A 16194-nucleotide genomic window follows, 5' to 3' on the forward strand; every position below is an offset into this window, starting at 1 on the left:
TTCAGGGATTCTGGACTGGAGCAGATTCGTTTGCCACGAAGACCTAGGCTGTAGGGAAGGGACCGTTTGATGTGGAATGGGTGGCAGCTGTCATAATGGAGGTACTGTTGCTTGTTGGTGGGTTTGATGTGGACGGATGTGTGAAGCTGGCCATTTGGACAGGTGGAGGTCAACATCAAGGAAAGTGGCATGGGATTTGGAGTAGGACCAGGTGAATCTGATGGAACCAAAAGAGTTGAGGTTGGAGAGGAAAATCTGGAGTTCTTCTTCACTGTGAGTCCAGATCATGAAGATCACTGTGAGTCCAGATCATGAAGATCACTGTGAGTCCAGATCATGAAGATCACTGTGAGTCCAGATCATGAAGATGTCATCAATAAATCTGTACCAAACTTTGGGTTGGCAGGCTTGGGTAACCAAGAAGGCATCCTCTAAGCGACCCATGAATAGGTTGGCGTACGATGGGGCCATCCTGGTACCCATGGCTGTTCCATTTAATTGTTGGTGTGTCTGGCCTTCGAAAGTGAAGAAGTTGTGGGTCAGGATGAAGCTGGCTAAGGTAATGAGGAAAGAGGTTTTAGGTAGGGTGGCAGGTGATCGGCGTGAAAGGAAGTGCTCCATCGCAACGAGGCCCTGGACGTGCGGGATATTTGTGTATAAGGAAGTGGCATCAATGGTTACAAGGATGGTTTCCGGGGGTAACAGATTGGGTAAGGATTCCAGGCGTTTGAGAAAGTGGTTGGTGTCTTTGATGAAGGATGGGAGACTGCATGTAATGGGTTGAAGGTGTTGATCTACGTAGGCAGAGATACGTTCTGTGGGGGCTTGGTAACCAGCTACAATGGGGCGGCCGGGATGATTGGGTTTGTGAATTTTAGGAAGAAGGTAGAAGGTAGGGGTGCGGGGTGTCGGTGGGGTCAGGAGGTTGATGGAGTCAGGTGAAAGGTTTTGTAGGGGGCCTAAGGTTCTGAGGATTCCTTGAAGCTCCGCCTGGACATCAGGAATGGGGTTACCTTGGCAAACTTTGTATGTGGTGTTGTCTGAAAGCTGACGCAGTCCCTCAGCCACATACTCCCGACGATCAAGTACCACGGTCGTGGAACCCTTGTCCGCCGGAAGGATGACGATGGACCGGTCAGCCTTCAGATCACAGATAGCGTGGGCTTCAGCAGTGGTGATGTTGGGAGTAGGATTAAGGTTTTTTTAAGAAGGATTGAGAGGCAAGGCTGGAAGTCAGATAACTTTCGCTTTATTTCCATTTCCGTTTTTCCTACATCACTGATAATTTTTAGCCGCTTCCCACAGGTTTTAACGCCATTATTTCTTCACCAGACAATTGTTAGCCTCATTTTCATAATCTGCCACCACAAAACCACTCTTCTTAATACATTTACACGCCGTTTTTTCGAAATTTTCCCAAATCTCTCCATCCTTTAACGTGTTTTGGCGGCAACACAACCACGTAACCTTTGTGCACATCGTTGTCTACCAACCCAAGTTCACCACAGGATCAACATAGCCCAGCTTTATCCAACACTTTTTCGCCTTTTTTCTCCAGTTATTTTCATATCCATTTCAACCTCATGTTACATTTTCCACCTTCTAATACCATGTCACCCTCACAACACCCCCACAACGACCCCATTAAGTTTTATTTACATTCCCTCCGCAAACATGCCTTCACCCTAGCCAGATTACGCTCGCATATTTTATTTTCTCAGGCTTGTCTGACATTTGGCATTACCCCCAAAGGCCTCACACTTAAAGTTCCCATCTCTGGCTGCAACCCTTCCTTCCATCAGTCCCTATACCAGTCCCAAACTGAACAATCCATTGCCCTCACCCACCTAATCCTTCACCTACACATTAACTCAGCCAATGAACACACCCGTCAACTCCTATCCTTAATAAAAGTCCTCAATCTTTCCTCTCCCACATCCACACCGGCTGTTCAGAGCATCCTCCTACAGGCCAACCGCAAATTAGAACAGCATGCCACCCTTCACCTCAAAAAACTATCCAATCTCCTGGTTTCCCACCTCCGGAAAGGCAACTCACTCACCCTTCACAACCTTTCCAGCAAACCTCAACCTCCTCTCATTGCACACAAACCCAGTCTCTCCCATCTACTCAACCTCCCACTTCCAGCTCCACTCCCTCCAAAACCTCAAAATTCCAATCAACACAATCTGGAACCACAACACCCTAATTCATTAGTTAACCTTTCCTCCAAACCTCTCTCCCAATCCGAAACCTCTGTCCTATCCAAAGGCCTCACCTTCAGCCCCACTCCCAGATTCAACCAAACAGCCCTTGTCAAAGATTTACTGTCCTACACTCGTACTCTCTGCTGGAAGTATCACTTTGCCACGAAGAAAAATGATCCTAATCCTACTCCTAATGATCCAACTCCCCAAGACACTATCCAAATTGAACCCTGCCTAGAACAGTTCCGTCCTCCGTCACAGCGGGACCCACCTCCTCTTCCTCAAAATCACCCTCTCCAAACCTTCCAGGAATTTCTGACTGCCAGCCTTGCCTCTCAATCCTTCTTAAAAAACCTTAATCCTACTCCCAACATCACCACTGCTGAAGCCCAGGCTATCCGTGATCTGAAAGCTGACCGGTCCATCGTCATCCTTCCGGCGGACAAGGGTTCCACGACCCTGGTACTTGATCGTCGGGAGTATGTGGCTGAGGGACTGCATCAGCTTTCAGACAACACCACATACAAAGTTTGCCAAGGTAATCCCATTCCTGATGTCCAGGCGGAGCTTCAAGGAATCCTCACAACCTTAGGCCCCCTACAAAACCTTTCACCTGACTCCATCAACCTCCTGACCCCACCGACACCCCACACCCCTACCTTCTACCTTCTTCCTAAAATTCACAAACCCAATCATCCCGGCCGCCCCATTGTAGCTGGTTACCAAGCCCCCACAGAACGTATCTCTGCCTACGTAGTTCAACACCTTCAACCCATTACATGCAGTCTCCCATCCTTCATCAAAGACACCAACCACTTTCTCAAAAGCCTGGAATCCTTACCCAATCCGTTACCCCCGGAAACCATCCTTGTAACCATTGATGTCACTTCCTTATACAGAAATATCCCGCACATCAAGGGCCTCGCTGCGATGGAGCACTTCCTTTCACGCCGATCACCTGCCACCCTACCTAAAACCTCTTTCCTCATTACCTTAGCCAGCTTCATCCTGACCCACAACTTCTTCACTTTCGAAGGCCAGACACACCAACAATTAAATGGAACAGCCATGGGTACCAGGATGGCCCCATCGTACGCCAACCTATTCATGGGTCGCTTAGAGGATGCCTTCTTGGTTACCCAAGCCTGCCAACCCAAAGTTTGGTACAGATTTATTGATGACATCTTCATGATCTGGACTCACAGTGAAGAAGAACTCCAGATTTTCCTCTCCAACCTCAACTCCTTTGGTTCCATCAGATTCACCTGGTCCTACTCCAAATCCCATGCCACTTTCCTTGATGTTGACCTCCACCTGTCCAATGGCCAGCTTCACACATCCGTCCACATCAAACCCACCAACAAGCAACAGTACCTCCATTATGACAGCTGCCACCCATTCCACATCAAACGGTCCCTTCCCTACAGCCTAGGTCTTCGTGGCAAACGAATCTGCTCCAGTCCGGAATTCCTGAACCATTACACCAACAACCTGACAACAGCTTTCGCATCCCGCAACTACCCTCCCGACCTGGTACAGAAGCAAATAACCAGAGCCACTTCCTCATCCTCTCAAACCCAGAACCTCCCACAGAAGAAACACAAAAGTGCCCCACTTGTGACAGGATACTTTCCGGGACTGGATCAGACTCTGAATGTGGCTCTCCAGCAGGGATACGACTTCCTCAAATCCTGCCCTGAAATGAGATCCATCCTTCATGAAATCCTCCCCACTCCACCACGAGTGTCTTTCCGCCGTCCACCTAACCTTCGTAACCTCTTAGTTCATCCCTATGAAATCCCCAAACCACCTTCCCTACCCTCTGGCTCCTACCCTTGTAACTGCCCCCGGTGTAAAACCTGTCCCATGCACCCTCCCACCACCACCTACTCCAGTCCTGTAACCCGGAAGGTGTAAACGATCAAAGGCAGAGCCACGTGTGAAAGCACCCACGTGATTTACCAACTGACCTGCCTACACTGTGACGCATTCTATGTGGGAATGACCAGCAACAAACTGTCCATTCGCATGAATGGACACAGGCAGACAGTGTTTGTCGGTAATGAGGATCACCCTGTGGCTAAACATGCCCTGGTGCATGGCCAGCACATCTTGGCACAGTTTTACACCGTCCGGGTTATTTGGATACTTCCCACTAACACCAACCTATCCGAACTCCGGAGATGGGAACTTGCTCTTCAATATATCCTCTCTTCCCGTTATCCACCAGGCCTCAATCTCCGCTAATTTCAAGTTGCCGCCACTCATACCTCACCTGTCATTCAACAACATCTTTGCCTCTGCACTTCCACCTCGACTGACATCTCTGCCTAAACTCTTTGCCTTTACAAATGTCTGCTTGTGTCTGTGTATGTGCGGATGGATATGAGTGTGTGTGCGCGAGTGTATACCTGTCCTTTTTTCCCCCTAAGGTAAGTCTTTCCGCTCCCGGGATTGGAATGACTCCTTACCCTCTCCCTTAAAACCCACATCCTTACGTCTTTCCCTCTCCTTCCCTCTTTCCTGATGAGGCAACAGTTTGTTGCGAAAGCTTGAATTTTGTGTGTATGTTTGTGTTTGTTTGTGTGTCTATCGACGTGCCAGCGCTTTCGTTTGGTAAGTCACATCATCTTTGTTTTTAGGTATAAACAATAAAATACTTTTAACACGCCACATCAGACAAATTGTCTTCCACATTACAAAATTTTCTGTTGATGATTCACTGTTTGCTGACAGCAAAAAGAGACATGCTATACACTCCAAATAAATTATCACACAATTTCCCACAGTACAAGACTATTCTCATACAACTAAACCATACAGCAAGAAATGATTTGAGGGGGAGGGGGGAGATTTTATATATATATAATAAATTGTGAAAAAAGTATGCAACAAATTTAAATAATTGTAGGAGACCAGCAGTGTAGTAATTACCACACTAATGAAAATAATTTTTCATGCTTAAAAAGAGTAACTCAAAAATTAATTTCTACTCTTGGAATGAACAAAGTGGTTCCAAAACATTATTAGATTTTAGAGTCATACAACCACAAGGTAGTGGGAGTAATAATCCTATTTGGGAAAGAAAGTGAATTACAAACACTGGAAATAAATACAACTGAAGAGGTATAGTGAAAAAGTTGCAACATATTTGGCACTGTCTGACCATTGTAAGACACGTTTTGAACATAAAGAAATTGTGGGGATTGGAGTTTACCGATTTGCCGAAGGATTCTTTCGGGTTCTTTGCAACCAATGTCTCCTTTACATTTAACTATGGATTGTTGATCATAATGGTCAGGGAATAATCTAATTTTTAAACTCATTAAAGCTCAAATGAATGAAAAATACTAACAGAGCTAGCTTGCTTAAAATATGATTAATGAATACAGTTAACAATATTTTTCCAGGCTGACAGAGAAAGTATGACACACTTTCCGTCTTCAGGCCACGAGTGGCCTACCGGGACCATCTGACCGCCATGTCATCCTCAGTGGAGGATGCGGATAGGAAGGGCGTGGGGTCAGCACACCGCTCTACCGGTCATTATGATGGTATTCTTGACCGAAGTCGCTACTATTCGGTCGAGTAGCTCCTCAATTGGCATGACGAGGCTGGGTGCACCCCGAAAAATGGCAACAGCGCATGGCGGCCTGGATAGTGCCAACCACACCTGACAGCACTTAACTTCGGTGATCGTATGACATAGAAAATAATATTGTGCATCTTCTCTTAAAATTTGGCAGTTGATTCTTTTTTATGACATACATTTTAACAAGAGAGTGTAGCTGCTCAAGATGCTGCTTCATCCAGACGTGTTGTTCGTCTTCTTCTTGCAGTTCTATTGCCCAGTGAAGTCTGAATATAATACGATCTACCCCAGGAGCATCTCCTGGACTGAGGAGGAGGTGTTTTGGTGCCAACTTCCAAGCAAACTGTGACAATGGCACAACCATTGGAACATCTTTTCTTTTTACTTTGAGGAGCCTGAAAAATCAAAATAAATGTAATTGATGAATGAAACAATAGAAGATTCAGCAAAAACATACTAAGAATTCAGTTTAAAGAAATTCTTTCCAAAAAAAGTTCAAATGAGACTGCAAACACTAAAATTCTATAAACTACTGACAAGCTGAATAACACTATTTATTTATACATCTGTAGAAAATATACAATGCGTGGATGTCACCTTAGTGTGTACACTGATTCAGTATACTCTGTTTCAATAAGCACATGTACGCACTGTTTAATAACAACAAATACCTACACACGATTTGCCATATATTATTTTATGAGACATGTTTGTACAGCTTATATCTCTATACTATAGTAAATATTGTAAGCTACCTTTGATCATATTGTGTTGTATTTATTTGTGATGAGTATTTAGATCACTAAGAATAAAATTACACACCAAATTATACATCATTGTCACTAGTCACATTGCACTATCCCTGAAACTATTTTATTTTATGTCACAGAATAAGTTACATCTCAGTTTCATGTATTATACTTAACTTAATGGTGATGTATCCTAAGTTCATGAATGCTTTAGAAGGTGTTCACTGTGGGCCTGTTTTTTACTTCCTTTTTGATGAGTCCTGAGATTTGCTCGAGTCTTATGAGGCAAAGCTCTAAAGAAAAATCAGTTATCATTGTCAATTATCATTGGTTTCTCCCTCTTACACTTAACTTTTTTTGATTTTACTTATAAATCACTGTCTGTGGCCTTTATATAGAAATGATGTATGCATTGTGTCTCTGCATTTTGGTTCTTAGAGGTTATAAATAGTAGTTCTTTAAAACAATGGTGAACAATTTAGGTGTTTCTGCACACTTCTCTCTAAAAATATTCTATGTTCACTGTTTCATACCTGTGAACATTACTATTTAAAACTGCTGAGAGCTCATTGGTCTTCAGAAAGCCTATGTTTTCCTAAATGTAAGTGACTGAATCTCATCCAGCCATTTACTACCAAAAACTTACAGCAAAACCATTTTCCTACCTCTTTGGGTTTCCTGCTGCAGTTAACTGTAGTAGTAAATCATTTATAAATACTAAGAACAGCAAAGGGCATAATACAGCACACAGGGATACTCCTTAATTAACTTTTCTGAAGGTTGGGATAAAAGCTCCACCACTGTTAGATACTTCCACTCTCTGGTATCTGTCCGACAGATAAGACTTAAACCGGCACAGACCATTCCCCAAGCTGCATAATAATACAACTTACTGACTAGATGATCACCGACATATGACATTGAAGACCTTCTGAAAACAGGCCACAGTTTAGTTCATTATAGTCCACAGCACTGAAAACTTGTGTCAAAATAATACTGAAGTTTCAGTGGATTTGTTTTCTTAAAACCATCTTTAAATAAGAAAAGTATTTTACTTTGATTCAGGAAATCTGATGGTCTTTCATAAATTATATTTTCAATGATTTTTGCGAATCTGGATAACAATGACAATGATCTGTAGTTTGTTATTTCATAGCTGTCCTCTTATTTCAAAAAAGTTCCACTGTTAAGTTTTTGAGATTACTAGTGAATAGTCCTGTGGAAAATGAGATTTCAGTAATGAATGCAAGGGCAGAAATTGTGTTTTCTGCTCTGCGTTGAGTATTCTATCTGGTATACCGTCAATGCCATACGACATTTTGTTTTTCAACTTGTAAATAGCACCTTTTACTCTTACAAGAGTTTGTGAATACATAAACACAGTTCCTCTTCTTTCCTTTTTTCATTCATATGAACTTATACAATGAGAGTTGAAAAGCTAGTGCTTTAAATCAAGTTTTGGGATACTCTTGTATGGTGTTCACTAAATACCAGGTGACAACAGATTTAAGTTGTTTATTACAGACAAACTATAAACGCTAGAAACACATTACACATTTCACTGCATAGAAGAAGGATCAAAATTTTGACACAGCTATGCTGTTGTTTGTTTCTAGCAACATGGAAACTATACAAGAGAAATAATTTTCTTTATTGGAATTTATGTGAATTCAATTCAGTGTTCAAGTGTAATGTGCATTCCGCCAGTGCTGATTCAGTAACAAGCTGCCTCTGCAAAAGCGATTTATGACTGGCATACAAAATTCTTGGAAGTTGGTTGCACATGCAAAGGGAAGAGCCACACAAGTCTAATGAAAATGTCGAGTGTACCTGAGATGCATTCACATGCAGCTCTCGGACGACCATAACATGGGTGAGGCAGGAACATAACTTTCTCAAATAACAGTGTGGTGTGTACTGAAACTACACCTGCATATGAAGCCTATTGAGTTCCAGTTACTGCAGCAATTGCATCCTGGCAACCATAACAGAAGGCAAGAATTTTCCATTCTGCAGGATATGGCAGATGACACTTTTCTGAACAATTCATCTTTTCAGACAAATTGACATATCATATACAGGGTAAAGCAAACTGCCATACTGTAAGAATTTGGGGGTCACAAAATACTGGTGTTGTCATCAAATACGAAAGAAGCTCATCGAAACTAAATGTGTTTTTTGCCATTTTGGTTTGCACAGTTTACGGACCTTTACTTTTTGCGGTGGGAACTGTGACAGGAATGTGATACCGGGACATGCTGCAAAATTATTCGCTTCCTTAGCACCACAAAGATTCAATTTTTATGCCCATTGGCACTCTACCTCACTTCCGCATCGAGGTGCAGCGTTATCTTAACACTGTCCCACAATGCCGAATTGGAGTAGGTTAACAACAAGATCTTGTTCATTGTTTTTGGTCTCCCAGGTCACCACACTGCACAGCTTGTGCTTTCCTCTGTGGGAGTACATAAAAGACACAGTCTTTGTCCAACCTATGGCATCAACTCTTCAATAGCTGAGAAACCGAATTGTTGAAGCTGTCAATTTAATGAACAGGGAGCTGTTGATTCATGTGTGGAATCAAACAAACTACTGTTCCATGTTTTTCAAACAATGCACGGTGCTCACACCGAGTGTAGGGTGTCAGTGCTAACATAAAACTAGGAACCTTCCTCTATCCAATGACATGCAATTTGTTTCTATCTTTCATAGTTTGTCTGTAATAAACAACTGAAATCTGGTTTTCCCTTTTCAATCACTCTATAGTCTATTAATCTGCAGAGCATTATCAACAAGATTACTGTTATTTATTTCTGGTGAAACTTATGCACTGGTGAAACTTATGCACTGGTGAAACTTATGCACAGCTGCAGTCATACTTTCTGAAGAGATCTAATGGCTTTTGCTGAAGTCCACCTCTATAGCTCTGTGGTCAGCATGTTTGACTAATATGCAGAGGACCAAGATCTGATTCCCAGTACCACCAGAGTTTTGTTTCCGTGGTGCGAGGTCTGGACCAGGATGCACTAAGGCTTGTGATGCCGATTGAGGAGCCCCTCAAACGAGAAGCAGCAGCTCCACAGTCAGGAAAGCTGGCAATAGCCAGGAGAGCAATGTGCTGCCCCCACATCCATCTATACTCCATCCAATGATGTCGCTGACGTAGGTGACATCGCAGTTAGTCAGTTCTGAGTGACCTTTCTGAGGCCAGAATGGCAGAGTGTTGCTTTGCTTTAAAGTTGACACTGAAATCATTGAGCACAAGTGTACATTTTATGATGATATTTCAGTTCATTCATTAGCCTCTCAATATTTTCAGGAAGCATTATAAAGTTCACTGACACCAACAGTACAAACACACGTTAACACCTTTACCGACAGTTAATTCACAAAAACAATATTCAAAGTTTCATTCAATACATTTTACATGTTTAATTTTTGTCACTGTTATTTTTATGGTTGCCCTATTTTCCTACTAAAAGTCACTAATGACTTAAAAATCTGAAGTACTAGCCGTGCATTCCAATCCTTTTTCCAGCCCATGCTCACTTATGCATAATGCACATGCATATCCCTGAGGTGAACACTCACGAAGACTTCTAATTTGTAGGTTTAATTCCTTAAACATTGTACATTTTGGAAAAAGGATACTTAAAGAGTCAAAGTGGTCATTAATGGACATACCGCATAGCATCATATTTCTCTGGTGGTACTTCTTTATGTAGAATCTGTCCTTTTGGGTTTTGGAGGCATACTTATTTTCGATCCTGGATGTAGATTCTGAACATTGCCTAACATTTTGTTCTTTCTTGTGGCGGCTTTCTCCCACTTTCTGACTGTCAATATTGTTGCACTGTTTGCTGCCCCAAGGGGAAGACTTGCTTTGTTGTGCTTCATTATTACGTCATTTTTGTGAGATTTACTAATGTTACAATGTCACAAAACCAGCTAAGTGCAAAATCAATGCAATTTGCACATTTATTTACTTTTATTTATGTATATAAGCCACCTTTCAGTATTTCAAGTAAAGAGTAAAATCACACATCAATTAAATTTGCCTCAAAAATTTAGGTCCAAAAACTTCACCTCAAATTTAAGCAGGTTTTCTTTGTTGATTGCATCCAAACCATACACAGTGCTGCAAAAAATGCATCTGATTTAAACAACATATGCGCTTTATACAATTTTAGCAGTAGCATCTTCATTCAAAGAATCGTTCACCCTGAATTTTAGTGTATATCAAAATGAGAAAACACAGATTTTCAATGAAATTTATGTTTCCTCATGTTGTTGTGCACCAATGTGTTTGAAGCACTGTCTTCCACTGAAACTGATCCAGTGAGACTAACTTCACTTGTGGGAAACCTGATGTACCTGTGTCGAGAAGAACCAAACACAAAAGAGTAGGGTCTATTAATAGTTAGCAGTTCAAACGTACAATGAACAATGGTACCCTCAGGGAAATTGCAGCAAAGTATGGAAAGGAAAACCAGGTGCACTCAGTGCAGACATCGGGGGCCTCAGTCAATATGCTGAACAGACTATTCTGGCTGCCACAGAAGGAAGAGGATGCAAGCAACTGCAGACAGTGACACACACTGGAACAAACAAAGAATGTTGTCTGAGTTCCAAGGCCATACTTAGATCATTCCAGCAACTAACAAAGAGCAATGAGAATACCAGCCCTGCTCACACAATTTTCATACACATCAGAAGCCACTACCCAGGTAACTGTGTGTGGGATGCACACAAGGGGTTCTTACATCAGGTCGCTCTCCATCCAATCCAGACAACAATAGCTGTATGGGACCCTGAAACGCCAGAGTCACATCTAAAGAAATGCCTCCCACAAGCAAGAGTATAAAAATCATACTGATTCATTGCAGAAGGATTCACAACAATGTGCCAGAATTTGAGGCACTCCTGAAGAGCAGTGGAGCTCACATAATACTGGGTATTGAAAGCTGGTTACAATCTGAAATTGAAAGCAAGGAAGCTTTTAGAAAAATATATGTGTATATAAAAGATATGGTTATAATAGAGGGAAACATTCCACGTAGGAAATATATATCTAAAAACAAAGGTGATGTGACTTACCAAATGAAAGTGCTGGCAGGTCGACAGACACACAAACAAACACAAACATACACACAAAATTCAAGCTTTCACAACAAACTGTTGCCTCATCAGGAAAGAGGGAAGGAGAGGGAAAAGACAAAAGGATGTGGGTTTTAAGGGAGAGGGTAAGGAGTCATTCCAATCCCGGGAGCGGAAAGACTAACCTTAGGGGGAAAAAAGGACGGGTATACACTCGCACACACACACATATCCATCCACACATATACAGACACAAGCAGACATGTCTGCTTGTGTCTGTATATGTGTGGATGAATATGTGTGTGTGTGCGAGTGTATACCCGTCCTTTTTTCCCCCTAAGGTAAGTCTTTCCGCTCCCGGGATTGGAATGACTCCTTACCCTCTCCCTTAAAACCTACATCCTTTTGTCTTTTCCCTCTCCTTCCGTCTTTCCTGACGAGGCAACAGTTTGTTGCGAAAGCTTGAATTTTGTGTGTATGTTTGTGTTTGTTTGTGTGTCTGTCGACCTGCCAGCAATTTCATTTGGTAGGTCACATCACCTTTGTTTTTAGATATGTGTATATAAAAGGGTAGACTAATGGTAAATGGAGGTCATGTATTTTACGCAGTAGGCAAGAAACTCAAATTGAAACTGCATGCAATATTGCCTGGGCAAGTCTCAGTATCAAAGCTGGGCATCAACTTATAATTGGAGCCTTCTATCAACTATAAGATTCACCTCCAGGAATAACCAGACACTTATAGAGAAAACCTGAGTTCACCAATACACAATTCCCACAATCATACTGTCATTATTGAAAGAGACTTTGATCAATCATCCTTCGAAACATTACTAATTTTCTTCTCTGAGAACTGTCTAGAACATATTCTTCCTAAGCCCAGTCATGGTGAAAATACACTGGATCTAATAGCAACAAATAGACCTGACGACTCTGAGGATGTCCACATTGAAACTGGCATCAGTGACCATGAGGTAGTTGTAGTAACAATGATTACCAAAGCACAAGGACCAACTAAACCAAGTAGATGGATCTGAATGTTCAGAAAACTAAACAAAGAGGAATTTGTCATAACTCAATAATGAACTCAAAACAATTAGTTATGGAGAGAAACATGTAGAAGAAATATTTAGAAGAATGCTTCACCATGCATTTGATAGATATGTACCTCCACTATGTACATGCAGACGACAGAATTCCTAGATTTCTCAGCTAAAAATACACATTTGCCAGGTAAAAATATGCTATACCCCAGGCAAAAGTACATTTTTTTCCATTTCAAGTGACAATACACGTTGCCTCGAGCTGTAAAACTTATCAATCCTGCGAATGGTAACATGTACACTGTATATTTTTGTATTACGAAAGTATAAATATGAATTCCACCAAATACAGCATGATAGCTTCCAAAGCACTGAAATCAGTTTGCATGGCATGATGTGATTTTGTCACGCAATTAGAGCTCATGTCACGTGATCTCACCAGCCAATGACAGCAAATAGTCAGAGCGTAGCACACATTATGTCATCAGTCATAGTAACATTACTGTTAAGTAGTGTGAACACATAAACAGGAAAAGTTAATTGTTTAAATTAATATACATACAGTATAGCTTCAAAAAAAGCTAAGCTTTCACATATAACACTGATCATCAAAAATGTTCATATCAACAGCTAAACTGTTGCAGATGTACAGTGGTTAAAATAGATGTTGCTTATTGCCAAAACTTTAATACTAAAGATACAGAAATACATTGCCATATCAATAGCTTGGTTTGCTTGCAATTTAATTATAGCGGAAACAGTCAACATTTCTACCATGATGGGGCAGTCCATTGCAACTATTTCACCTGCAAACCTTGCAGTACTTGTGCTGTGTTTCATTGCGAGAGATGTGTTGCTTCAGGATGGTTCGGACAACAATAATGTACAATCAAAGCTCTGTACAGTCTGTATAATGGAGCAGGGAATGAGACAGGTGGATGTCACAACGAATGTTGCTGTGAGTTAAAATGATGTCTCTGCAATCTGGAACTAGTTTCCAGGAACAGGATCAGTTGAGGATCTTCACATAAATAGCAGCAGAAGAAATGGAAAAACAACAGGTGTGCAGGACCGATATCTGTTTATAACAACAAGCAGAACTCCACAACACAATGGCAAATATCTGTGGTGATAGTCCCAAACAGCTATACGAGTGCAGGTGTCAACAGAAAAGATACCAAGTAGCAGGGATTGTGCGCCAGAAGACCTCCTCCTCCAAATCGGGTTTACAGAGGGCCTGTGTCGCATGGGCACAAAACCGCCTTTGTGGATTAGACAACAGTGGAACACAATGTACTTTTCTGATGACACCCATATCAGTCTCCAGCCCTGAAAATACTGCTATTAGTGTGTGGAGGCAATGAGGACAACAATTCCACCCTAACTGCATTGTAGACTGCCACCATCATCAAGGCAGTTCAGTCATGTTTTGTGGTGGTGTCAAATCTGGTGCAGGGCACACCTTATGCCAATTCATGGGAAGACGACTGATGTGAAGTACCTCCATTTGGTGAACATATTGGAGTGGAGGGAAGTCATGCTGATGGATACCATTTGCATGTCCCCATTGTCACAATCTTGTGAACATCTTCCTTGTGGAGCACAGAATCAGTTGGATGGAACGGCCTCTATTTCTCCAGATCTCACTGTATTGATAATGCGTGGACCATGCTAAAATGACTGGTTTTCAATTAACCTGTCCCAGACATTACAGATCACTGTGGAGGAATGGGACAATATCTGACAAGCTTATCTGGACAACGTGGTAAGAAGTATGCCCAATCACATTCAAAAGTGTCTTAAGTTATGAGGAGGGCCAATTGGTTCAACAATGTGTTATGCAAGATTAAAATGAGAAGAAAGTGTAGTGTTTGCAGTGGAATCTTTTGTAAGGCTTTTTTTGTGTGTGTTTATCAAGTGGAAATGTGCGTATCTTTATTTATTTTTGTTTTATTATGACTGTGCCTGACAGAACAAAACCAGTTTGGTTTCGTATTACGTCCAGCATTGACAATAAAGGACCACTGTAATTCTTACTAAAGGTGACTCAAAGAAAGAAAAAACCATGGTATCCAGCGTATTGTTATCACCAAGTTACAATTTTTCTTTGAGGCTTCATAACTGCAATTCAGTTCTGAAAATACAACACCTGCAGGCTCTATGTATGATGATTAATATGCTTAATTTTTAATTATCTACAGGTCCCATCAAATTTGCGTGTCACGAACTTTAGGAGCAGTTTTCTGAAAAATATGATACTAGTGAGCCAACATATCTTAAGAGTCATTCATTTTAGATGGTACATAAGTTAGCTGCCAAACGTAAGCCAATTATGATAGCTATAACTGAGGTCTTCTCATCTTCAGAAAGAAACAGTTCTTTGCTTATTCCTTATAGTCATAACAAAAATGGGGATGTCTTTTATGTGATGAAAACAAACATTTTCCTTAGACCAGTCACACCTAAAGAACGAAAAGGTAATGCACCTCACAGTAATTACCAATTTTGTTAAGCAGAATTCCGATGGGATAAGAAATGGTCCTAGCCACTGCCCTGCATACTCTGCTACGTACCAGGCATTCTTTACCAAGTTTGCAAAATGTGGAAATACAAAATGATAATGGACAAATGACTGAAGTTTAAGAACACTGCTCTACTGATAAATCTGAAATGACAAAGAGTTATCAAAAATTAACTGTCCAACGATTTTCTGATAAATGCTTCTCACTGTCAAAACTCTTGGAATCCAAGATATATCAGTTGGCTTTCTGCTGTCCTCTGAAAGCCAGATGTGTTGTTATGTCCAAGCCATGATTCCAACAAAGGAAAAGAATTATTTTTTTGCAATTGGTGAGAATCTTTGAATGAAATGTTGAAAATTACTCATTTGTATTTCTCCAGATTCTGATATATAGAATACAATATTTTTGCAAGTAAAGTTCTTTTTTAATTTTTAATCATGATAGATGTAAAGGTGTTAGAATGAGTAATACACTCATTTTTCACCATTAAAAAAAAGTGCAAAAGTGCAATTTTCACATCCCCCCACACACACATTACCTGACTGATCAGCGTTATACACAGCCATTGCAGGGATAACAGCAAGCTTCATCTTCGCATCAGCTATGAGTCTCTCTATAATATTACTGATTAATGACACCTCCTTCACAGTTTTCCTTAATCTTTCAGCTGTTGCAGACATGCTTGCAACAAGCAAAGCCATGTGCTACCTCAATATCACCTAAAGCATCTACCTGCACTATGTATCCTGTATTTGGGTTTCTACCTGGACTAGGGTTACCTGTGTGTCCTACCTCACCTTGTGCTGAATATTTCTGGAGTGCTTACTGCAATGTCTCCTTCTCTTCATTAATGGCTTTGGAGCTTTTCTGTGAATTTATGGTCAATGCAGACATGGCATTTTCTATAACAGTTCCTGATGAAATTTTTCTAGACACCTCTGAATGTTACAATAACTTTCCATTTTGAAAGAACTATCAATTACA

General features: G+C 41.1%; 1 protein-coding gene across 3 annotated transcripts in view; it reads right to left on the reverse strand.

The window, feature by feature from the left end:
• Nucleotides 1–16194, reverse strand: part of LOC126416277 (probable ATP-dependent RNA helicase spindle-E) — a 264514-nt gene that overhangs the window by 4886 nt on the left and 243434 nt on the right. For all 3 annotated transcript variants that reach the window (XM_050083917.1, XM_050083919.1, XM_050083916.1), the window contains exon 25: nucleotides 5976–6194. In XM_050083917.1, the coding sequence (XP_049939874.1) occupies nucleotides 5976–6194 (219 nt within the window). The remainder of the gene's footprint in view (nucleotides 1–5975; nucleotides 6195–16194) is intronic.

Source organism: Schistocerca serialis, chromosome 8 (genome assembly GCF_023864345.2).
Source record: "Schistocerca serialis cubense isolate TAMUIC-IGC-003099 chromosome 8, iqSchSeri2.2, whole genome shotgun sequence".
NCBI classification, from domain to species: Eukaryota; Metazoa; Arthropoda; class Insecta; order Orthoptera; family Acrididae; genus Schistocerca; species Schistocerca serialis.